The sequence below is a fragment of the Oncorhynchus kisutch genome, unplaced genomic scaffold (genome assembly GCF_002021735.2).
Source record: "Oncorhynchus kisutch isolate 150728-3 unplaced genomic scaffold, Okis_V2 Okis03b-Okis08b_hom, whole genome shotgun sequence".
Lineage (NCBI taxonomy): Eukaryota > Metazoa > Chordata > Actinopteri > Salmoniformes > Salmonidae > Oncorhynchus > Oncorhynchus kisutch.
In genome coordinates, this window is record NW_022261980.1 from 16,836,417 (window position 1) to 16,861,787 (window position 25,371).

Here is a 25,371-nt window from a genome sequence, read left to right on the forward strand (position 1 = left end):
ACTAATACGACCTACAAACGAATACTTCCTACAAACTAATACTACCTAATACTTCCTACAAACTAATACTACCTAATACTTCCTAATACGACCTACAAACTAATACTACCTAATACTTCCTACAAACTAATACTACCTAATACTTCCTACAAACTAATATGGCCGCTCTATGGAAAGATGAGACCCTCACGAACCCCAAGGGACTCTCCTGAGGGCCGTACCATCCATATGCTGACATTGACTTTGCTATTTTTGTGTGTCGCTACGTTTCGCTTGATAGCTAGTCAGCCAGCCCATAGAGAGAACATTGCATTGTGGGGTTTTGTAGTCGACTTGAGCTGCAACAGATTTTCCACAACCTTATTATAATGGCAAAATGAAACATTTGTTCACCAAAGTTATTGTTCTCATTTATTAGTGTTATGTAATACTGTGAATTATAGGAATTAGGGTTTTTGGGTGGATTTCTCCTTTAAGTATTTCACTGTTTTCTGTGACTCTGTGCATGGTACTAAATAGTAGATTATCTCTGTGACCCTGTCTGTGCATGGTACTAAATAGTAGATTATCTCTGTGACCCTGTCTGTGCATGGTACTAAATAGTAGATTATCTCTGTGACCCTGTCTGTGCATGGTACTAAATAGTAGATTATCTCTGTGACCCTGTCTGTGCATGGTACTAAATAGTAGATTATCTCTGTGACCCTGTCTGTGCATGGTACTAAATAGTAGATTATCTCTGTGACCCTGTCTGTGCATTGTACTAAATAGTAGATTATCTCTGTGACCCTGTCTGTGCATGGTACTAAATAGTAGATTATCTCTGTGACCCGGTCTGTGCATGGTACTAAATAATATATTATCTCTGTAGCACCAAAAAGATCTGTGACCCGGTCTGTGCATGGTACTAAATAATATATTATCTCTGTAGCACCAAAAAAGATCCCCTCAGGGGACTGACTGATTGTAAACATGGTGATATAGGACACTGACTGACTGATTGTAAACATGGTGATATAGGACACTGACTGACTGATTGTAAACATGGTGATATAGGACACTGACTGACTGATTGTAAACACGGGGATATAGGACACTGACTGACTGATTGTAAACATGGTGATATAGGACACTGACTGATTGTAAACACGGTGATATAGGACACTGACTGACTGATTGTAAACATGGTGATATAGGACACTGACTGATTGTAAACACGGTGATATAGGACACTGACTGACTGATTGTAAACATGGTGATAGAGGACACTGACTGACTGATTGTAAACATGGTGATATAGGACACTGACTGACTGATTGTAAACATGGTGATATAGGACACTGACTGACTGATTGTAAACATGGTGATATAGGACACTGACTGACTGATTGTAAACACGGGGATATAGGACACAGACTGACTGATTGTAAACATGGTGATATAGGACACTGACTGACTGATTGTAAACATGGTGATATAGGACACTGACTGATTGTAAACATGGTGATATAGGACACTGACTGACTGATTGTAAACATGGTGATATAGGACACTGACTGACTGATTGTAAACATGGTGATATAGGACACTGACTGATTGTAAACATGGTGATATAGGACACTGACTGATTGTAAACACGGTGATATAGGACACTGACTGACTGATTGTAAACATGGTGATAGAGGACACTGACTGACTGATTGTAAACACGGTGATATAGGACACTGACTGACTGATTGTAAACACGGTGATATAGGACACTGACTGACTGATTGTAAACATGGTGATATAGGACACTGACTGATTGTAAACACTGTGATATAGGACACTGACAGACTGATTGTAAACACGGTGATATAGGACACTGACTGACTGATTGTAAACATGGTAATATAGGACACTGACTGACTGATTGTAAACACGGTAATATAGGACACTGACTGACTGATTGTAAACACGGTGATATAGGACACTGACTGACTGATTGTAAACATGGTGATATAGGACACTGACTGACTGATTGTAAACATGGTGATATAGGACACTGACTGACTGATTGTAAACATGGTGATATAGGACACTGACTGACTGATTGTAAACACGGGGATATAGGACACTGACTGACTGATTGTAAACATGGTGATATAGGACACTGACTGACTGATTGTAAACATGGTGATATAGGACACTGACTGATTGTAAACATGGTGATATAGGACACTGACTGATTGTAAACACGGTGATATAGGACACTGACTGACTGATTGTAAACATGGTGATATAGGACACTGACTGATTGTAAACACTGTGATATAGGACACTGACTGACTGATTGTAAACACGGTGATATAGGACACTGACTGATTGTAAACACGGTAATATAGGACACTGACTGACTGATTGTAAACACGGTGATATAGGACACTGACTGACTGATTGTAAACATGGTGATATAGGACACTGACTGACTGATTGTAAACATGGTGATATAGGACACTGACTGACTGATTGTAAACATGGTGATATAGGACGCTGACTGACTGATTGTAAACATGGTGTTATAGGACACTGACTGACTGATTGTAAACATGGTGATATAGGACACTGACTGACTGATTGTAAACATGGTGATATAGGACACTGACTGATTGTAAACATGGTGATAAAGGACACTGACTGACTGACTGATTGTAAACATGGTGATATAGGACACTGACTGACTGATTGTAAACATGGTGATATAGGACACTGACTGACTGATTGTAAACATGGTGATATAGGACACTGACTGACTGATTGTAAACATGGTGATATAGGACACTGACTGATTGTAAACATGGTGATATAGGACACTGACTGATTGTAAACATGGTGATATAGGACACTGACTGACTGACTGATTGTAAACATGGTGATATAGGACACTGACTGACTGACTGACTGACTGACTGATTGTAAACATGGTGTCAGCTCTGTCTAAATCGTTGGAGAGGATGACAGGAGGAAGTGAAGGGCGGAGGGAGGCTGAAAGACATATTGATTGAAGAAGTGTGATGGCTCAAATTCTCCCTAAAAGCAGGAATGCAGAGCAGAGCAGGGCCTTGTCAGGGGCTGAAAGGCAGATCCAACCAGACATGTGGAGGCTGAAAGGCAGCAGAGCAGGGCTGAGGAGTCAGGGGATGAAGGGATTAGGGCCGTGGTGGAGAGGGGTCAGGGTTAGAGCTGAGGTGGAGGCAGTGAACTCCCTACTGATTTATATAAGTGCAGATACATCACCTCTGTCTCTGGTATGAAGGGGGTTGGGGTGGACAGGGTGCTTCCAGAATGTCTCCTCTGGGACAGAGGGGTGTACTGAGAGAGAGAGACCAAACTGATGGGATGGACAGGGTTAGAACCATGTGACCTGGCCTAATGACCTGGTCACGCTGGTTGAAACACTCAAACACATTCCCAAACTAGACTGTGGATTTTTGATTTATTTTATTTATTTAACTAGGCAAGTCAGTTAAGAACAAGTTCTTATTTACAATGACGGGCCTACACCGACCAAACCCCGGATGACGCTGGGCCAATTGTGGCCGCCCTATGAGACTCCCAATCACGGCCGGTTGTGAAACAGCCTGGATTCGAACCAGGGCGTCTGTAGTGACGCCTCAAGAACTGAGATGCAGTGCCTTAGACCGCTGCGCCACTCGGGAACACCATAGTGGACATGGTATCTTTGTGATTAGTAAATACTGTGGACATGGTATCTTTGTGATTAGTACATACTGTGGACATGGTATCTTTGATTAGTAAATACTGTGGACACGGTATCTTTGATTAGTAAATACTGTGGACACGGTATCTTTGATTAGTAAATACTGTGGACATGGTATCTTTGTGTTTAGTAAATACTGTGGACATGGTATCTTTGATTAGTAAATACTGTGGACATGGTATATTTGATGAGTAAATACTGTGGACATGGTATCTTTGTGTTTAGTAAATACTGTGGACATGGTATCTTTGTGTTTAGTAAATACTGTGGACATGGTATCCTTGTGATTAGTAAATACTGTGGACATGGTATCTTTGATTAGTAAATACTGTGGACACGGTATCTTTGATTAGTAAATACTGTGGACACGGTATCTTTGATTAGTAAATACTGTGGACATGGTATATTTGATGAGTAAATAATGTGGCAATGGTATCTTTGACTAGTAATGTTGAGGTAGTTGGATATGTCTCCATGGAAACCAGCAGGTCCATGAAGCTCTTCCTCCACATCAATCTCATTAAAGTCAGCCAGTCGGTCTATCTGCCTGTTTGTTTCCAGCCATCAGGCATCTTCTGCCAGCCTTCTCTGGCTCTGGGCCTGCCTGATATCAGTCAGCTCCGACCCACGTGAACCTCATGTTGTCACATCCTGCTGGGTTTGACCCCGGCAACTTCCCAGACACTGCAGAGCTTTCACACAGGGGAGCCGTACGTACGGAGACACACCTTGCTTTCAATAGCCCAGACTTTAGCCCCAATCCACCGCTGACCGGACGCCAGGAGCCCACTAGGTATTGTAGTGGAGCCACAGCGAGCGGATCCCTGGCAGCTTACTGGAAGGAGGGAAGGAAGGAGGGAGGGAGGGAATGAAGGAGGGAGTCTTTGATGTTGATGAGGGAAGGCGATTACTTTATACACTGCTGTCGTTCTCCGATCGGTACAGAGAGATGTGGCGGAGAGTCTGGAGAGAGACATCATCTAACTGCCTCATGATACATTCAGCCGCTGGAGAGGAAAATGAGGGCCCAAATGGCTCCCTATTCCCTACATAGCACTCCTTCAGACCAGAGCCCTATAGAACCCTATTCCCTACATAGTGCACTCCTTCAGACCAGAGCCCTATAGAACCCTATTCCCTACATAGTGCACTCCTTCAGACCAGGGCCCAAATGGCTCCCTATTCCCTACATAGTGCACTCCTTCAGACCAGAGCTCAGGGCCCTTTGTAGGGAATAGGGGGCTGTTTTAGAGTTTCCGAAGAGCAGTTAAAAGATTAGTTTGACGTTTGGGTTTGGTTTTAAAAGTATTTTAGTTCGCTACTTCTGAGACATCAAATGATCTCGGAAAGATTTAGTTTCTGTAATCACTTTTGAGTCCCAACTTTTCTGTGGAGTTTCTAAAGGGGCTTTTCCTGATTCCCTTCTCTGAAAACCAGCTGGGGCTTTTCCTGATTCCCTTCTCTGAAAACCAGCCGGGGCTTTTCCTGATTCCCTTCTCTGAAAACCAGCCGGGGCTTTTCCTGATTCCCTTCTCTGAAACCAGCCGGGGCTTTTCCTGATTCCCTTCTCTGAAACCAGCCGGGGCTTTTCCTGATTCCCTTCTCTGAAACCAGCCGGGGCTTTTCCTGATTCCCTTCTCTGAAACCAGCCGGGGCTTTTCCTGATTCCCTTCTCTGAAACCAGCCGGGGCTTTTCCTGATTCCCTTCTCTGAAACCAGCCGGGGCTTTTCCTGATTCCCTTCTCTGAAACCAGCCGGGGCTTTTCCTGATTCCCTTCTCTGAAACCAGCCGGGGCTTTTCCTGATTCCCTTCTCTGAAAACCAGCCGGGGCTTTTCCTGATTCCCTTCTCTGAAAACCAGCCGGGGCTTTTCCTGATTCCCTTCTCTGAAAACCAGCCGGGGCTTTTCCTGATTCCCTTCTCTGAAAACCAGCCGGGGCTTTTCCTGATTCCCTTCTCTGAAAACCAGCCGGGGCTTTTCCTGATTCCCTTCTCTGAAAACCAGCCGGGGCTTTTCCTGATTCCCTTCTCTGAAAACCAGCCGGGGCTTTTCTATACTTGGGACAATAGCGAGGAGACGGTGTTTTTACTCGTTTGATTATGACTTTCCTTCTCAGGAAAGATGAACTTTAGGAGGTATTTTAGGAGGTAAACTTGAATTCCACACTTGAGGATTCCAGTCTTTTGTTTCAAGGCCTGTTGACAGTAGGAGTAGAGATTAGCATGAAGCATTCAATCCAAACCAAGAGCAGTACTGCAGAGGGGTAGAAAGGATTATCCCATGTCTTTACTACCGTGGAAATATATATTGGACTTGGGCCTTGTGAGGGAGTATAGCTCGGCCTTGAAGGTCTGGAAGGGTATTTGTGTCTGCTTGGTATGTAGCAGAGCTGGGTTCAACCTACTGAGTCGCATTACAAGTAATTATTAGATGATGCAGTCGATGTCAGCTGTGTATGAAATCAGAGAGGGAGAGACAAACAGCAACATACAGAGAGAGAAATAGAGAGGGGAACGTTTCCACAGATCCTGGGAGAGAGAGAGAGGGTCTATAGTAGTACCACTATATAGGGAATAGGGCTCTGGTCTATAGTAGTGTACTATATAGGGAATAGGGCTCTGGTCTATAGTAGTACCACTATATAGGGAATAGGGCTCTGGTCTATAGTAGTACCACTATATAGGGAATAGGGCTCTGGTCTATAGTAGTACCACTATATAGGGAATAGGGCCCTGGTCTATAGTAGTACCACTATATAGGGAATAGGGCTCTTGTCTATAGTAGTACCACTATATAGGGAATAGGGCTCTGGTCTATAGTAGTACCACTATATAGGGAATAGGGCTCTGGTCTATAGTAGTACCACTATATAGGGAATAGGGCTCTGGTCTATAGTAGTACCACTATATAGGGAATAGGGCTCTGGTCTATAGTAGTACCACTATATAGGGAATAGGGCTCTGGTCTATAGTAGTACCACTATATAGGAAATAGGGCTCTGGTCTATAGTAGTACCACTATATAGGGAATAGGACTCCATTTGGGATTAACATAAATACTTCTTTCCAGCTGTCCCTCATTCGCTTTGTTCCTAGTAGCATTTCAACAGAGGTTCACACCTCCGCAGAAGCAATGCGGGTCATTAAGATGGCATCCTGCTGGCTGAGAGGTGTGGTGTGTGTGTGTGTGTGTGTGTCTGTGTCTGTGTGTCTGTGTGTCTGTGTCTGTGTCTGTGTGTGTGTGTGTGTGTGTGTGTGTGTGTATGGACACTAGTTTGCAGGGCTCTGAATTAAAAATGTTAATTGGTAGCACTGATGCTCCCAACTTTAAACAATTAGGAGCACCGCATAACATTTAGGAGCACCACATAACATTTAGGAGCACCACATAACATTTAGGAGAACAGCCATCTGGTAGAACAGCCATCTGGTAGAACAGCCATCTGGTAGAACAGCCATCTGGTAGAACAGCCATCTGGTAGAACAGCCATCTGGTAGAACAGCCATCTGGAAGAACAGCGATCTGGAAGAACAGCCATCTGGTAGGACAGCCATCTGGTAGAACAGCCATCTGGTAGGACAGCCATCTGGTAGGACAGCCATCTGGTAGATCAGCCATCTATCAGTGATGTAGACCGCTGGTAGATCAGCCATCTGGAAGAACAGTCATCTGGAAGAACAGTCATCTGGAAGAACAGTCATCTGGAAGAACAGTCATCTGGAAGAACAGCGATCTGGAAGAACAGCCATCTGGAAGAACAGCCATCTGGTAGAACAGCGATCTGGAAGAACAGCCATCTGGTAGGACAGCCATCTGGTAGAACAGCCATCTGGTAGAACAGCCATCTGGTAGGACAGCCATCTGTCAGTGATGTAGACCTCTGGTAGAACAGCCATCTGGTAGAACAGCCATCTGGTAGGACAGCCATCTGGTAGGACAGCCATCTGGTAGATCAGCCATCTGGTAGAACAGCCATCTGGTAGGACAGCCATCTGGTAGGACAGCCATCTGGTAGGACAGCCATCTGGTAGGACAGCCATCTGGTAGAACAGCCATCTGGTAGGACAGCCATCTGGTAGGACAGCCATCTGGTAGGACAGCCATCTGGTAGGACAGCCATCTATCAGTGATGTAGACCGCTGGTAGATTAGCCATCTGGAAGAACAGTCATCTGGAAGAACAGCGATCTGGAAGAACAGCCATCTGGTAGAACAGCGATCTGGAAGAACAGCCATCTGGTAGGACAGCCATCTGGTAGGACAGCCATCTGGTAGGACAGCCATCTGGTAGAACAGCGATCTGGTAGGACAGCCATCTGGCAGGACAGCCATCTGGTAGAACAGCCATCTGGTAGAACAGCCATCTGGTAGGACAGCCATCTGTCAGTGATGTAGACCTCTGGTAGAACAGCCATCTGGTAGAACAGCCATCTGGTAGAACATCCATCTGGTAGAACATCCATCTGGTAGAACAGTCATGTGGTAGAACAGCCATCAGTCATCTGGTAGAACAGCCATCTGGTAGGACAGCCATCTGGTAGAACAGCCATCTGGTAGAACAGCCATCTGGTAGAACAGCCATCTGGTAGGACAGCCATCTGTCAGTGATGTAGACCTCTGGTAGAACAGCCATCTGGTAGAACAGCCATCTATCAGTGATGTAGACCGCTGGTAGATCAGCCATCTAGTAGAACAGCCATCTGGTAGAACAGCCATCTGGTAGAACAGCCATCTGTCAGTGATGTAGACCGCTGGTAGAACAGCCATCTGGTAGAACAGCCATCTGGTAGAACATCCATCTGGTAGAACATCCATCTGGTAGAACAGTCATGTGGTAGAACAGCCATCAGTCATCTGGTAGAACAGCCATCTGGTAGGACAGCCATCTGGTAGAACAGCCATCTGGTAGAACAGCCATCTGGTAGAACAGCCATCTGGTAGAACAGCCATCTGGTAGGACAGCCATCTGGTAGGACAGCCATCTGGTAGAACAGCCATCTGGTAGAACAGCCATCTGGTAGGACAGCCATCTGGTAGGACAGCCATCTATCAGTGATGTAGACCGCTGGTAGATCAGCCATCTGGTAGAACAGACATCTGGTAGAACAGACATCTGGTAGAACATCCATCTGTCAGTGATGTAGACCGCTGGTAGATCAGCCATCTGGTAGAACAGCCATCTGGTAGAACAGCCATCTGGTAGAACAGTCATCTGGTAGAACAGCCATCTGGTAGAACAGCCATCTGGTAGAACAGCCATCAGCCATCTGGTAGAACAGCCATCTGGTAGAACAGCCATCTGGTAGAACAGTCATCTGGTAGAACAGCCATCAGTCATCTGGTAGAACAGCCATCTGGTAGAACAGCCATCAGCCATCTGGTAGAACAGCCATCTGGTAGGACAGCCATCTGTCAGTGATGTAGACCACTGGTAGAACAGCCATCTGGTAGAACAGCCATCTGGTAGGACAGCCATCTGGTAGAACAGCCATCTGGTAGAACAGCCATTTTAGGGGACTCTTCTCCAGGTTCATCTCTCTGTAGGTGATGGCTTTGTAATGGAAGGTTTGTGAATCGCTTCCTTTTAGGTGGTTGTAGAATTTAACGGCTCTTTTCTGCATTTTGATAATTAGCGGGTATCTGTGTAATTCTGCTCTGCGTGCGTTATTTGTTGTTTTTACGTTACACACGGAGGATATTTTTTTGCAGAATTCTGCGAGCGTCTCGTTATGATGTTCCATCCTTTTCTCCGTGGTGGTGGTGGTTTTCAGATTTTCGCTCAGTCAATTTGGGCTCAGTGTTGGTTTTCCTACCGAGTTATCTCCCCAAGCTGATACACAAACAGGAATGTGATGAGCCTTGACCGTGTTGTGTTGCAACCCTCGATGTGTTCTGACAGCATGTCCACAGTAGACCTCTTCAACAAGAGACTTCTTATCTCTGACAATCATCTCTTTTGAGGATTACGGTTGCTAGGATGACGGTTGCTGTGATCACGGTTGCTATGGTATCTATTATTGCAGTGTTCTATTGTTCTCTGGTTGCCCAATAGGAATGTGTAGTTGTCATGATCTGGGTTATTTCTAGTTATTTTTTTATTTTATTGGTTGTCCTCTCTTAGCTAGCATGTTGTGTCCTGCTTGTAAGCTTGATCTGAGTGGGGACTTGACCTCTCTAGAATCATGGACATCTCCATCATTGTTACAGCCAGTTCTGTCGTCCAATCGTCTTTGAACCGTTGTCCAAATGGGCCCCAGTGAGTGAATCAACACTTCCTTTGAGGAACAATATCTCGGAAAATGATGGATAAATATAGAAGCTTCTGCCAAGGTGACTCGTTCCAACTCAATAAAAGGAGTTGAGTTGATTCTTCAGGTGTGGAGTGATCCCAGAGTCTGGATCTGCCTCACAAATGGCACCCTATTCCCTATGAAGTGCACTGCTTTTAACAAGGGCCCATAGGCTATGTAGGGAATTAGGGTGTCATTCAGGACACAGACAGGAAGAGGACGGTAGTGGTTCAGTGAGACAGGAAACGTCCTGGTTTGTTTGATTTAAGGCTTGGTCCCCTGGAGGTGTGAAGAGGTCGGGCATCTGGTTTTAAACCTCTCTGACTGATCTATTTGTCCCTGGGCCTTTATAGTCTGTTGACTGGTCTGTTGACTGGTCTGGCTGCATCCCACATGGCATCATATTCACATAGTCACTGTTTTTGACCAGAGCCCTGTGGCCAGCGACCAGGTTATGGAAACTGCCTCCTCAGCTAAACGTGGGCAGAGCCAGGTCTGCTCTGCTACCCTTTCACACAATGGGCAGCTGTCATTGTTGGGACAGACGCTCCCATTTCACCTTCTCTCTCTCTCTCTCTCTCTCTCTCTCTCTCTCTCTCTCTCTCTCTCTCTCTCTCTTCCTCTCTCTCTCTCTCTCTCTCTCTCTCTCTCTCGCTCTCTCTCTCTGTCTCTTTCTGTCTCTCTCTTTCTCTCTCTTTCTCCCATATCGCTCTCTCTATCTCTCTCTCTCTCTCTCTCGCTCCCATATCTCTCTCTCTCTCTTTCTCTCTCTCTCTCTCACACACACACACACACACACACACACACACACACACACACACCCTTGGCTGGTTTAAGCAGTAAACCTGTTGTGAAACACATTCCCTCAGGGAGAAGGATCTGATTGATTATTCATTGAACTAAGGTTAACCTGGGGAGACAGGACAAGTAGAGGAGTAATCTGATAGGCTCACAGCAGAGCAGAGTGGGCCAAGGGCTGTGCTTCAAATGGCATTCTATTCCCTATATAGTGCACTACTTTAGACCAGGATCCAATAGCACCCTATTCCCTATATAGTACACTACTTTAGACCAGAGCCCTATGGCACCCTATTCCCTATATAGTACACTACTTTAGATCAGGATGCAATGGCACCCTATTCCCTATATAGTGCACTACTTTAGTCCAGGATCAAATAGCACCCTATTCCCTATATAGTGCACTACTTTAGTCCAGGATCAAATAGCACCCTAGTCCCTATATAGTGCACTACTTTAGGCCAGGATCAAATAGCATCCTAGTCCCTATACTGTGCACTACTTTAGACCAGAGCCCAATGGCACCCTATTCCCTATATATAGTGCACTACTTTAGACCAGAGCCCTATGGCTGCATATTTCCTATATAGTGCACTACTTTAGACCAGTGCCCTATGGCACCCTGTTCGCTAGATAGTGCACTACTTTTGACAAAGGCACATAGGGAATTAGGGTAGAGACCCATCACTGAGAGAGTGTGTTCTCCTCTCCCATTAGACCCATCACTGAGAGTGTGTTCTGTTCTCCCATTAGACCCATCACTGAGAGAGTCTCCTCTCCTCTCCCATTAGACCATCACTGAGAGAGTGTGTTCTCCTCTCCCATTAGACCCATCACTGAGAGAGTGTGTTCTCCTCTCCCATTAGACCCAACACTGAGAGAGTGTGTTCTCCTCTCCCATTAGACCCAACACTGAGAGAGTGTGTTCTCCTCTCCCATTAGACCCATCACTGAGAGAGTGTGTTCTCCTCTCCCATTAGACCCATCACTGAGAGAGTGTGTTCTCCTCTCCCATTAGTGTGTGTGAGCTGTGTGAACTGTGATGGCTTTAGCTTAAGGCTACATAATAATGAGTTGAGAGAAGTTGATGATAAAAAGATTGTGGGGGCTGTTTTTGTTAGACTTCAGTGCGTCTTTTGACATTATGGATCATAATCTGCTGCTGGAAAAACGTCTGTGTCATGGCTTTACACCCCCTGTTATAATGTGGATACAGAGTTACCTGTCTAACAGAACACAGAGGGTGTTATGGCTTTACACCCCCTGCTATAATGTGGATGAAGAGTTACCTGTCTAACAGAACACAGAGGGTGTTCTGGCTTTACACCCCCTGCTATAATGTGGAGAAAGAGTTACCTGTCTAACAGAACACAGAGGGTGTTATGGCTTTACACCCCCTGTTATAATGTGGATACAGAGTTACCTGTCTAACAGAACACAGAGGGTGTTATGGCTTTACACCCCTTGCTATAATGTGGATACAGAGTTACCTGTCTAACAGAACACAGAGGGTGTCGTGGCTTTACACCCCCTGCTATAATGTGGATACAGAGTTACCTGTCTAACAGAACACAGAGGGTGTTATGGCTTTACACCCCCTGCTATAATGTGGATACAGAGTTACCTGTCTAACAGAACACAGAGGGTGTTATGGCTTTACACCCCCTGCTATAATGTGGATGAAGAGTTACCTGTCTAACAGAACACAGAGGGTGTTATGGCTTTACACCCCCTGCTATAATGTGGATGAAGAGTTACCTGTCTAACAGAACACAGAGGGTGTTCTTTAATGGAAGCCTCTCCAACATAATCCAGGTAGAATCAGGAATTCCCCAAGGTAGCTGTCTAGGCCCCTTTTTTCAATACACACACACACACACACACGCACGCACGCACGCACGCGCACTCACCCACACACACACACGCGCACTCACACACACACACACACCCCTCCCATCATCCCCTGGTGGGTTGTTGTGCCTACAAAGCCTCCATCCACCTGAGTTAATGACACCCAGAGGACATATAGAGAGTTTCCCTGGGGACAGGGTGTTTTAGTCCACCCAGACCAGACCAAAGACCCTGTTGAATAATTAATGAAGTCATCATTAGCTGTCCATCCTAACATCTCAAACGGTCTGTCAGTTAACCAGCTGATGAGACAGTGGAGACGCCGCTGGCAATGGTCCTTAAATGGTTGACTAAAGGATGAGTCCTTACCAAAGGTCCTTAAATGGTTGACTAAAGGATGAGTCCTTACCAAAGGTCCCTAAATGGTTGACTAAAGGATGAGTCCTTACCAATGGTCCTTAAATGGTTGACTAAAGGATGAGTCCTTACCAAAGGTCCTTAAATGGTTGACTAAAGGATGAGTCCTTACCAAAGGTCCCTAAATGGTTGACTAAAGGATGAGTCCTTACCAATGGTCGAGTCCTTACCAATGGTCCTTAAATGGTTGACTAAAGGATGAGTCCTTACCAATGGTCCTTAAATGGTTGACTAAAGGATGAGTCCTTACCAAAGGTCCTTAAATGGTTGACTAAAGGATGAGTCCTTACCAAAGGTCCCTAAATGGTTGACTAAAGGATGAGTCCTTACCAATGGTCCTTAAATGGTTGACTAAAGGATGAGTCCTTACCAATGGTCCTTAAATGGTTGACTAAAGGATGAGTCCTTACCAAAGGTCCTTAAATGGTTGACTAAAGGATGAGTCCTTACCCAAAGAAAGAAATACATGCTAACCTAAATCTATGTTTCCTATCTTGACGAGATTATTCCAACATGACAGGTTTATTCCAATATGACATGACAGGTTTATTCCAACATGACAGGTTTATTCCAATATGACTTGACAGGTTTATTCCAACATGACATGACAGGTTTATTCCAACATGACATAAAAGGGTTTATTCCAACATGACAGGTTTATTCCAACATGACATGACAGGTTTATTCCAATATGACATGACAGGTTTATTCCAACATGACATGACAGGTTTATTCCAACATGACATGACAGGTTTATTCCAACATGACATGACAGGTTTATTCCAACATGACATGACAGGTTTATTCCAACATGACATGACAGGTTTATTCCAACATGACATGACAGGTTTATTCCAACATGACATGACAGGTTTATTCCAACATGACATGACAGGTTTATTCCAACATGACATGACAGGTTTATTCCAACATGACATGACAGGTTTATTCCAACATGACATGACAGGTTTATTCCAACATGACATGACAGGTTTATTCCAACATGACATGACAGGTTTATTCCAACATGACATGACAGGTTTATTCCAACATGACATAAAAGGGTTTATTCCAACATGACAGGTTTATTCCAACATGACATGACAGGTTTATTCCAACATGACATGACAGGTTTATTCCAACATGACATGACAGGTTTATTCCAACATGACATAAAAGGGTTTATTCCAACATGACAGGTTTATTCCAACATGACATGACAGGTTTATTCCAACATGACATGACAGGTTTATTCCAACATGACATGACAGGTTTATTCCAACATGACAGGTTTATTCCAACATGACATGACAGGTTTATTCCAACATGACATGACAGGTTTATTCCAACATGACAGGTTTATTCCAACATGACAGGTTTATTCCAACATGCTTATTCATGACATCCTAGTTATTGTGTAAATCTGTTGTTGTTACTTTTTGATTGATTATATTTGTTTAACTTTAGTATATTTAGTAAATATTTTCTTAACTCTATTTCTAGAACTGCATTGTTGATTTAAGGGCCTGTAGGTAAGCATTTCACGGTTCGGTCTACACTTGTTGTATTCGGTGCACTCATTTTTTAACTCAAATATCTTGCCGGTCATATTTAGAGTCGATGACCTCACCCTCTGTCTCTCTAAACCCTATACGGTAATGACTTCACCATCTGTCTCTCTAAACCCTATACGGTAATGACCTCACCCTCTGTCTCTCTAAACCCTATACGGTAATGACCTCACCCTCTGTCTCTCTAAACCCTATACGGTAATGACCTCACCCTCTGTCTCTCTAAACCCTATACGGTAATGACCTCACCCTCTGTCTCTCTAAACCCTATACGGTAATGACCTCACCCTCTGTCTCTGTATCTCTATACCCTATACGGTAATGACCTCACCCTCTGTCTCTCTAAACCCTATACGGTAATGACCTCACCCTCTGTCTCTCTAAACCCTATACGGTAATGACCTCACCCTCTGTCTCTCTAAACCCTATACGGTAATGACCTCACCCTCTGTCTCTCTAAACCCTATACGGTAATGACCTCACCCTCTGTCTCTCTAAACCCTATACGGTAATGACCTCACCCTCTGTCTCTGTCTCTCTATACCCTATACGGTAATGACCTAACCCTCTGTCTATCTATACCCTATACGGTAATGACCTCACCCTCTGTCTCTGTCTCTCTATACCCTATATGGTAATGACCTCACCCTCTGTCTCTCTAAACCCTATATGGTAATGACCTCACCCTCTGTCTCTCTATACCCTATACGGTAATAACCTCACCCTCTGTCTCTGTCTCTCTATACCCTATACGGTAATGACCTCACCCTCTCTCTCTACATACCCTACACGGTAATGACCTCACCCTCTGTCTCTCTATACCCTATACGGTAATGACATCACCCTCTCTCTCTCTATACCCTATACGGTAATGACATCACCCTCTGTCTCTGTATCTCTATACCCTATACGGTAATGACCTCACCCTCTGTCTCTCTAAACCCTATACGGTAATGACCTCACCCTCTCTCTCTAAACCCTATACGGTAATGACCTCACCCTCTGTCTCTCTAAACCCTATACGGTAATGACCTCACCCTCTGTCTCTCTAAACCCTATACGGTAATGACCTCACCCTCTGTCTCTCTAAACCCTATACGGTAATAACCTCACCCTCACCCTCTGTCTCTCTAAACCCTATACGGTAATGACCTCACCCTCTGGCTCTCTAAACCCTATACGGTAATGACCTCACCCTCTGTCTCTCTAAACCCTATACGATAATGACCTCACCCTCACCCTCTGTCTCTCTAAACCCTATACGGTAATGACCTCACCCTCTGCCTCTCTAAACCCTATACGGTAATGACCTCACCCTCTGTCTCTCTAAACCCTATATGGTAATGACCTCACCCTCTGCCTCTCTAAACCCTATATGGTAATGACCTCACCCTCTGTCTCTCTATACCCTATACGGTAATGACCTCACCCTCTGTCTCTCTAAACCCTATACGATAATGACCTCACCCTCATCCTCTGCCTCTCTAAACCCTATACGGTAATGACAACACCCTCGCCCTCTGTCTCTCTATACCCTTTTCATAGACGTTAACAGAGGGCCTGTACTTTCTCCGAACTCTATAGGGTAATGTCTGTGCAGGGTAACGGTCGACACTGGAGGCAGAGCAATCTCCTGCCTGAATAACAACCTAATTAAATTGTGCTGAAATCCCTAGCCAGCATCAAAGTGAGATTAGAGACAGATAAAGAGAGCCCCCCCTGTTCTCCCCCTCTTCCTGTGGCAGAGGGTAACCAGGGGTAACCAGGGGTGCAGGGACACCTGGGAGGACGGCGACACGAGAAGCGCAGAGCAGAGTGTTGTTTTCTAGCCTGTTGAAACTCAGTCAGCCTGGGAACATATCACTGTGCCCCCTGTACACGCACGCATGCACACAGACAGACAGACAGACAGACAGCTGGTCTTGTCATTGGGTTACTAGAGTAGACTGTTCTCCAGGAACCAAGGCTTTATTTAGGCACAACAGTCACCGGCCTGCCTCCTCTCGACCGCCTAGCGCCCGTCTGGCTGCTCCGTGTGCTCTGCTACAGCACACGCTTCAGAGAGGAGGGGGGAGGGAGAAAGGGGAGGGAGAGGGGTCACCTGCCTGTCACCGGCCTGTCACCAGGAGGGGGGGAGGAGAGGAGGGGGGGTCACCTGCCTGTCACCGGCCTGCCTCCTCTCGACCGCCTAGCGCCCGTCTGGCTGCTCCGTGGGCTCTGCTACTGCACACGCTTCAGAGAGGAGGGGGGAGGGAGAAAGGGGAAGGAGAGGGGTCAGCTGCCTGTCACCGGCCTGTCACCAGGAGGGGGGAGGAGAGGAGGGGGGGTCACCTGCCTGTCACTGTGAGAGGGAGGGGGGGGGGGAGAGAACCCCGTGACAGAATACCTGACCACTGTGACTGACCCAAAATTAAGGAAAGCTTTGACTATGTACAGACTCAGTGAGCATAGCCTTGCTATTGAGAAAGGCCGCCGTAGGCAGACATGGCTCTCAAGAGAAGACAGGCTATGTGCTCACTGCCCACAAAATGAGGTGGAAACTGAGCTGCACTTCCTAACCTCCTGCCCAATGTATGACCATATTAGAGAGACATATTTCCCTCAGATTACACAGATCCACAAAGAATTTGAAAACAAACCCAATTTTGATAAACTCCCATATCTACTGGGTGAAATACCACAGTGTGACATCACAGCAGCAAGATTTGTGACCTGTTGCCACGAGAAAAGGGCAACCAGTGAAGAACAAACACCATTGTAAATACAACCCATATTTATGCTTATTTATTTTCCCTTTTGTACTTTAACCATTTGCACATTGTTACAACACTGTATATATATATAATATGACATTTTTAATATCTTTCTTATTTTGGTTTGTTTACTGTTCATTTTTATTGTTTATTTCACTTTCTTTGGCATAGTTAACATGTATTTCCCATGCCAATAAAGCCCATTAGAGAGAAACCCCCCCCCCTCCCTCCCATTAGAGAGAGAGACCCCCCCCTCCCATTAGAGAGAGAGACTCCCCCCCCCCCTCCCATTAGAGAAAGAGACCCCCCTCCCATTAGAGAGAGAGAGACTCCCCCCTCCCATTAGAGAGAGAGAGACCCCCCCCTCCCATTAGAGAGAGAGAGACCCCCCCCTCCCATTAGAGAGAGAGAGACTCCCCCCTCCCATTAGAGAGAGAGACCCCCCCCTCCCATTAGCGAGAGAGACTCCCCCCCCCCCCCCCCCTCCCATTAGAGAAAGAGACCCCCCTCCCATTAGAGAGAGAGAGACCCCCCCCCTCCCATTAGATAGAGACCCCCCCTCCCATTAGAAAGAGAGACCCCCCCTTGGCTGGTTTAAGCAGTAAACCTGTTGTGAAACACATTCCCTCAGGGAGAAGGATCTGATTGGTTATTCATTGAACTAAGGTTAACCTGGGGAGACAGGACAAGTAGAGGAGTAATCTGATAGGCTCACAGCAGAGCAGAGTGGACCAAGGGCTGTGCTTCAAATGGCATTATATTCCCTATATAGTACACTACTTTATACCAGAGCCCTATGGCACCCTATTCCCTATATAGTGCACTACTTTAGACCAGAGCCCTATGGCACCCTATTCCCTATATAGTGCACTACTTTAGACCAGGATCAAATGGCACCCTATTCCCTATATAGTACACTACTTTAGACCAGGATCAAATGGCACCCTATTCCCTATATAGTACACTACTTTAGACCAGGATCAAATGGCACCCTATTCCCTATATAGTACACTACTTTAGACCAGGATCAAATAGCACCCTATTCCCTATATAGTACACTACTTTAGACCAGGATCCAATGGCACTCTATTCCCTATATAGTGCACTACTTTAGACCAGGATCCAATGGCACTCTATTCCCTATATAGTGCACTACTTTAGACCAGAGCCCTATGGCACTCTATTCCCTATATAGTGCACTACTTTAGACCAGGATCCAATGGCACTCTATTCCCTATATAGTACACTACTTTAGTCCAGAGCCCTATGGCACCCTAGTCCCTATATAGTGCACTACTTTAGATCAGGATCCAATGGCACCCTAGTCCCTATATAGTACACTACTTTAGATCAGGATCCAATGGCACCCTAGTCCCTATATAGTGCACTACTTTGGGCCAGGATCAAATAGCATCCTAGTCCCTATACTGTGCACTACTTTAGACCCGGATCCAATGGCCCCCTATTCCCTATATAGTGCACTACTTTATACCAGAGCCCGATGGCACCCTATTCCCTATATATAGTGCACTACTTTAGACCAGAGCCCTATGGCACCCTCTTCCCTATATATAGTGCACTACTTTAGGGGCGGCAGGGTAGCCTAATGGTTAGAGTGGAGGGGCGGCAGCGTAGCCTAGTGGTTAGAGCGTTGGACTAGTAACCGAAAGGTTGCAAGTTCAAACCCCAGAGCTGACAAGGTACAAATCTGTCGTTCTGCCCCTGAACAGGCAGTTAACCCACTGTTCCTAGGCCGTCATTGAAAATAAGAATTTGTTCTTAACTGACTTGCCTGGTTAAATAAAGGTAAAATAAAAGACCAGAGCCCAATGGCACCCTGTTCTGCCCGGCCCACCTGAGTCCTTTTAAACATCTGTTTCACTGACAGACGGTCCCTCAGAACTAGTGTTCTACTTTCTGTTGTCTTAGTGGGAAATGTGGAGTCTTTCTACCTAATGATGAAAACACTGTTGAAGGTTATGGTCTTGTGTTGGAACCAACCTTTGTGTGTATCTAACCCTCTCCTCTCCTCTCTCATCCTCTCCTCTCTCCTCTCATCTTCTCCTCTCCTCTCTCCTATCCTCTCCTCTCTCATCCTATCCTCTCTCATCCTCTCTCCTATCCTTCTCCTCTCTCCTATCCTTCTCCTCTCTCATCCTATCCTCTCTCATCCTCTCTCCTCTCCTCTCCTCTCTCCTCTCTCATCCTCTCCTCTCTCATCCTCTCCTCTCTCCTCTCATCTTCTCCTCTCTCATCCTCTTCTGCCCTCCCTTATCTTCTCCTCTCATCCTCTCCTCTCATCCTCTCCTCTCATCCTCTCCTCTCTCCTCCTCCCCTCTCTCCTCCTCCCCTCTCTCCTCCTCTCCTCTCTCCTTTCTCCTCCTCTCTTCTCTTCTCTCCTCAGGACTCTGAATCTCTGGACAGTTGTATCCAGAACACCCTCTCAGCCCTCTACCCTCCATTTGATGCCACAGCCTCCACGGTGCTGTGTCAGGTATTTGATGGGGTGGAGACCAGCTACAGAGGAGACGGATTAAGATACCTTATAGACTTCCTGGTCCCCGCCAAACACATCCTGCAGACCATCCAGCAACATGCCTGTGTGAGTAGCTACTACCTTATACTATAGTTACCTTATACTACTACTACTACTACTACTACTACTACCTTATACTATAGTTACCTTATACTACTACTACTACTACCTTATACTATAGTTACCTTATACTACTACTACTACTACTACTACCTTATACTATAGTTACCTTATACTACTACTACTACTACCTTATACTATAGTTACCTTATACTACTACTACTACTACTACTACCTTATACTATAGTTACCTTATACTACTACTACTACTGCTACCTTATACTATAGTTACCTTATACTACTACTACTACTACCTTATACTATAGTTACCTTATACTACTACTACTACTACCTTATACTATAGTTACCTTATACTACTACTGCTACTACCTTATACTATAGTTACCTTATACTACTACTACTACTACTACCTTATACTATTTTTACCTTATACTACTACTACCTTATACTATAGTTACCTTATACTACTACTACTACTACCTTATACTATAGTTACCTTATACTACTACTGCTACTACTACCTTATACTATAGTTACCTTATACTACTACTACTACTACCTTATACTATAGTTACCTTATACTACTACTGCTACTACTACCTTATACTATAGTTACCTTATACTACTACTACTACTACCTTATACTATAGTTACCTTATACTACTACTACTACTACTACTACCTTATACTATAGTTACCTTATACTACTACTACTACTACCTTATACTATAGTTACCTTATACTACTACTACTACTACTACCTTATACTATAGTTACCTTATACTACTACTACTACTACCTTATACTATAGTTACCTTATACTACTACTACTACTACCTTATACTATAGTTACCTTATACTACTACTGCTACTACTACCTTATACTATAGTTACCTTATACTACTACTACTACCTTATACTATAGTTACCTTATACTACTACTACTACTACTACCTTATACTATAGTTAGGAGGGACGGAGGGGACGGAGGGGGGGGCTGATGAAACCCAGCTCTAACTCCTGGTGTTGATGGGTCATTGTTGTGGTCCTGCTGCTGCTGCTGTTGAGTATGGTCGTGTGGGGGAGGTGGGACTGAGGTGGGACTGAGGGGGAGGGAGGGAGGGAGGGGGGGAAGGTAAAGATAGGAATGTGGAGGTTGGTTTTCTTTCTCTCTTTAAATGAACACACCTAGTCTATTCAGGCCTCCAGTCTTCCCAGGTCATATAATATGACACCTTCCTCCCCAGAGAGAATAGGCTGTGCCTCAAATACCACCCTGTTCAGTGCCCTGGTCAACAGTAGTGCACTAGAGTGCATTGGGAAAGTATTCAGACCCCTTGACCTTTTCCACATTGTGTTAGGGTACAACCTTATTCTAAAATGGATTAAATAGTTTTTTTCCCCTAATCTATTTATACACAATACTCCATGATGACAAATCAAAAACAGGTTTTTAGAAATGACAACACACCAGGAGTTATGTATTGATGTTGTGTTCCATTCTGACAACACACCAGGAGTTCTGTATTGGTGTTCCATTCTGACAACACACCAGGAGTTCTGTATTGGTGTTCCATTCTGACAACACACCAGGAGTTCTGTATTGGTGTTCCATTCTGACAACACACCAGGAGTTCTGTATTGGTGTTGTGTTCCATTCTGACAACACACCAGGAGTTCTGTATTGGTGTTCCATTCTGACAACACACCAGGAGTTCTGTATTGGTGTTGTGTTCCATTCTGACAACACACCAGGAGTTCTGTATTGATGTTGTGTTCCATTCTGACAACACACCAGGAGTTCTGTATTGGTGTTGTGTTCCATTCTGCAACACACCAAGAGTTCTGTATTGGTGTAGTGTTCCATTCTGACAACACACCAGGAGTTCTGTATTGGTGTTGTGTTCCATTCTGACAACACACCAGGAGTTCTGTATTGATGTTGTGTTGTGTTCCATTCTGACAACACACCAGGAGTTCTGTATTGATGTTGTGTTGTGTTCCATTCTGACAACACACCAGGAGTTCTGTATTGGTGTTCCATTCTGACAACACACCAGGAGTTCTGTATTGGTGTTGTGTTCCATTCTGACAACACACCAGGAGTTCTGTATTGGTGTTGTGTTCCATTCTGACAACACACCAGGAGTTCTGTATTGCTGTTCCATTCTGACAACACACCAGGAGTTCTGTATTGGTGTTGTGTTCCATTCTGACAACACACCAGGAGTTCTGTATTGATGTTGTGTTGTGTTCCATTCTGACAACACACCAGGAGTTCTGTATTGGTGTTCCATTCTGACAACACACCAGGAGTTCTGTATTGGTGTTCCATTCTGACAACACACCAGGAGTTCTGTATTGTTGTGGTGTTGTGTTAGATCCTCCCAGGGTCAAGGAGGAGAATATAAATATCTTCCAGATCAGATACTGTGTGTGTGTCATCACCTTGAAGTGTTGCAACAAGGGGAGTTGTGGCTGAAGTGGAGGATTATGGGTAACATATGAACCCTTCTACTTAACGGAGGGCAGAGAGGAGGATGATGGGTAACATGTGAACCCTTCTACTTAACGGAGGGCAGAGAGGAGGATGATGGGTAACACGAACCCTTCTACTTAACGGAGGGCAGAGAAGAGGGTGATGGGTAACATGAACCCTTCTACTTAACGGAGGGCAGAGAGGAGGATGATGGGTAACATGTGAACCCTTCTGCTTAACGGAGGGCAGAGAGGAGGATGATGGGTAACATGTGAACCATTCTACTTAACGGAGGGCAGAGAGGAGGATGATGGGTAACATGAACCCTTCTACTTAACGGAGGTCAGAGAGGAGGATGATGGGTAACATGTGAACCCTTCTACTTAACGGAGGTCAGAGAGGAGGATGATGGGTAACATGTGAACCCTTCTACTTAACGGAGGGCAGAGAGGAGGATGATGGGTAACATGCGAACCCTTCTACTTAACGGAGGGCAGAGAGGAGGATGATGGGTAACGTGAACCCTTCTACTTAACGGAGGTCAGAGAGGAGGATGATGGGTAACATGTGAACCCTTCTACTTAACGGAGGGCAGAGAGGAGGATGATGGGTAACGTGAACCCTTCTACTTAACGGAGGTCAGAGAGGAGGATGATGGGTAACATGTGAACCCTTCTACTTAACGGAGGGCAGAGAGGAGGATGATGGGTAACGTGAACCCTTCTACTTAACGGAGGTCAGAGAGGAGGATGATGGGTAACATGTGAACCCTTCTACTTAACGGAGGTCAGAGAAGAGGATGATGGGTAACATGTGAACCCTTCTACTTAACGGAGGTCAGAGAAGAGGATGATGGGTAACATGTGAACCCTTCTACTTAACGGAGGGCAGAGAGGAGGATGGGGGATTGCCTGGTAAACATCAGCTGGAGTGATGAAGGATGTTTCATTTTGGGAGGTCTGGCTTGTTATATAACCAAAGACATGAAGCACTAACAATAACTGCACAGTCTTGGTGACTACAGTCTCCCTCCTCTTGGTGACTACAGTCTTCCTCCTCTTGGTGACTACAGTCTTCCTCCTCTTGGTGACTACAGTATCCCTCCTCTTGGTGACTACAGTATCCCTCCTCTTGGTGACTACAGTCTACCTCCTCTTGGTGACTACAGTATCCCTCCTCTTGGTGACTACAGTCTCACTCCTCTTGGTGACTACAGTCTTCCTCCTCTTGGTGACTACAGTCCTCCTCCTCTTGGTGACTACAGTACCCCTCCTCTTGGTGACTACAGTCTCCCTCCTCTTGGTGACTACAGTCTCACTCCTCTTGGTGACTACAGTCTCCCTCCTCTTGGTGACTACAGTCTCCCTCCTCTTGGTGACTACAGTCTTCCTCTTGGTGACTACAGTCTCCCTCCTCTTGGTGACTACAGTCCTCCTCTTGGTTAGACTGGTTCGGTGACTACAGTCCACCTCCTCTTGGTTAGACTGGTTCGGTGACTACAGTCTCCCTCCTCTTGGTTAGACTGGTTCGGTGACTACAGTCCTCCTCCTCTTGGTGACTACAGTCCTCCTCCTCTTGGTGACTACAGTCTCCCTCCTCTTGGTGACTACAGTATCCCTCCTCTTGGTGACTACAGTCTCCCTCCTCTTGGTGACTACAGTCTCCCTCCTCTTGGTGACTACAGTCCCCCTCCTCTTGGTGACTACAGTCCTCCTCCTCTTGGTGACTACAGTCTATCCTCCTCTTGGTGACTACAGTCCCCCTCCTCTTGGTGACTACAGTCCTCCTCCTCTTGGTGACTACAGTCTATCCTCCTCTTGGTGACTACAGTCCATCTCCTCTTGGTGACTACAGTCCTCCTCCTCTTGGTGACTACAGTCCTCCTCCTCTTGGTGACTACAGTCCTCCTCCTCTTGGTTAGACTGGTTCGGTGACTACAGTCCCCCTCCTCTTGGTGACTACAGTCTTCCTCCTCTTGGTGACTACAGTCCTCCTCCTCTTGGTTAGACTGGTTCGGTGACTACAGTCTGCCTCCTCTTGGTGAATACAGTCTCCCTCCTCTTGGTGACTACAGTCTCCCTCCTCTTGGTGACTACAGTCTCCCTCCTCTTGGTTAGACTGGTTCGGTGACTGCAGTCCTCCTCCTCTTGGTTAGACTGGTTCGGTGACTACAGTCCTCCTCCTCCTGGTTAGACTGGTTCGGTGACTACAGTCCTCCTCCTCCTGGTTAGACTGGTTCGGTGACTACAGTCTCCCTCCTCTTGGTGACTACAGTCCTCCTCCGCTTGGTTAGACTGGTTCGGTGACTACAGTCCTCCTCCGCTTGGTTAGACTGGTTCGGTGACTACAGTCCTCCTCCTCTTGGTTAGACTGGTTCGGTGACTACAGTCCTCCTCCTCTTGGTTAGACTGGTTCGGTGACTGAGAGAGGTTACCCAAACAGGACACGTTGCAGAGCTAGTATCACAGGCATGACCAGACAAGACCAGGCCGTACAGAATGAGAGACCAGAGAGAGGCGTAATGAGAGGGAATGGCTCACCACCTGGATGAGTAGTAAGACATGGGAGAAAACACCTTGTTTAGGTGACTCAGAGCAATAGAGACAGGGAGAGCACCTCTATTAGTGACTCAGGAGGAAAACTTCTGACAAGGAAAAGAGAGAGTGATCAAATGAGAGAGAGAGAGAGAGAGAGAGAGAGAGAGAGAGAGAGAGAGAGAGAGAGAGAGAGAGAGAGAGAGAGAGAGAGAGGAGAGAGAGAGAGAGAGAGATGGATAGAGAGAGATGGATAGAGAGAGATGGATAGAGAGAGACGGATAGAGAGAGACGGATAGAG

At 45.6% G+C, this 25,371-nt stretch overlaps 1 protein-coding gene across 1 annotated transcript in view; it reads left to right on the top strand.

Moving 5' to 3' along the window:
- LOC116359581 (mucin-5AC-like) overlaps window positions 1-25,371 on the top strand; it is a 48,878-nt gene that overhangs the window by 4,489 nt on the left and 19,018 nt on the right. Inside the window, exon 2 of the mRNA XM_031812419.1 lies at window positions 19,845-20,042. Within this exon, the coding sequence (XP_031668279.1) occupies window positions 19,845-20,042 (198 nt within the window). The remainder of the gene's footprint in view (window positions 1-19,844; window positions 20,043-25,371) is intronic.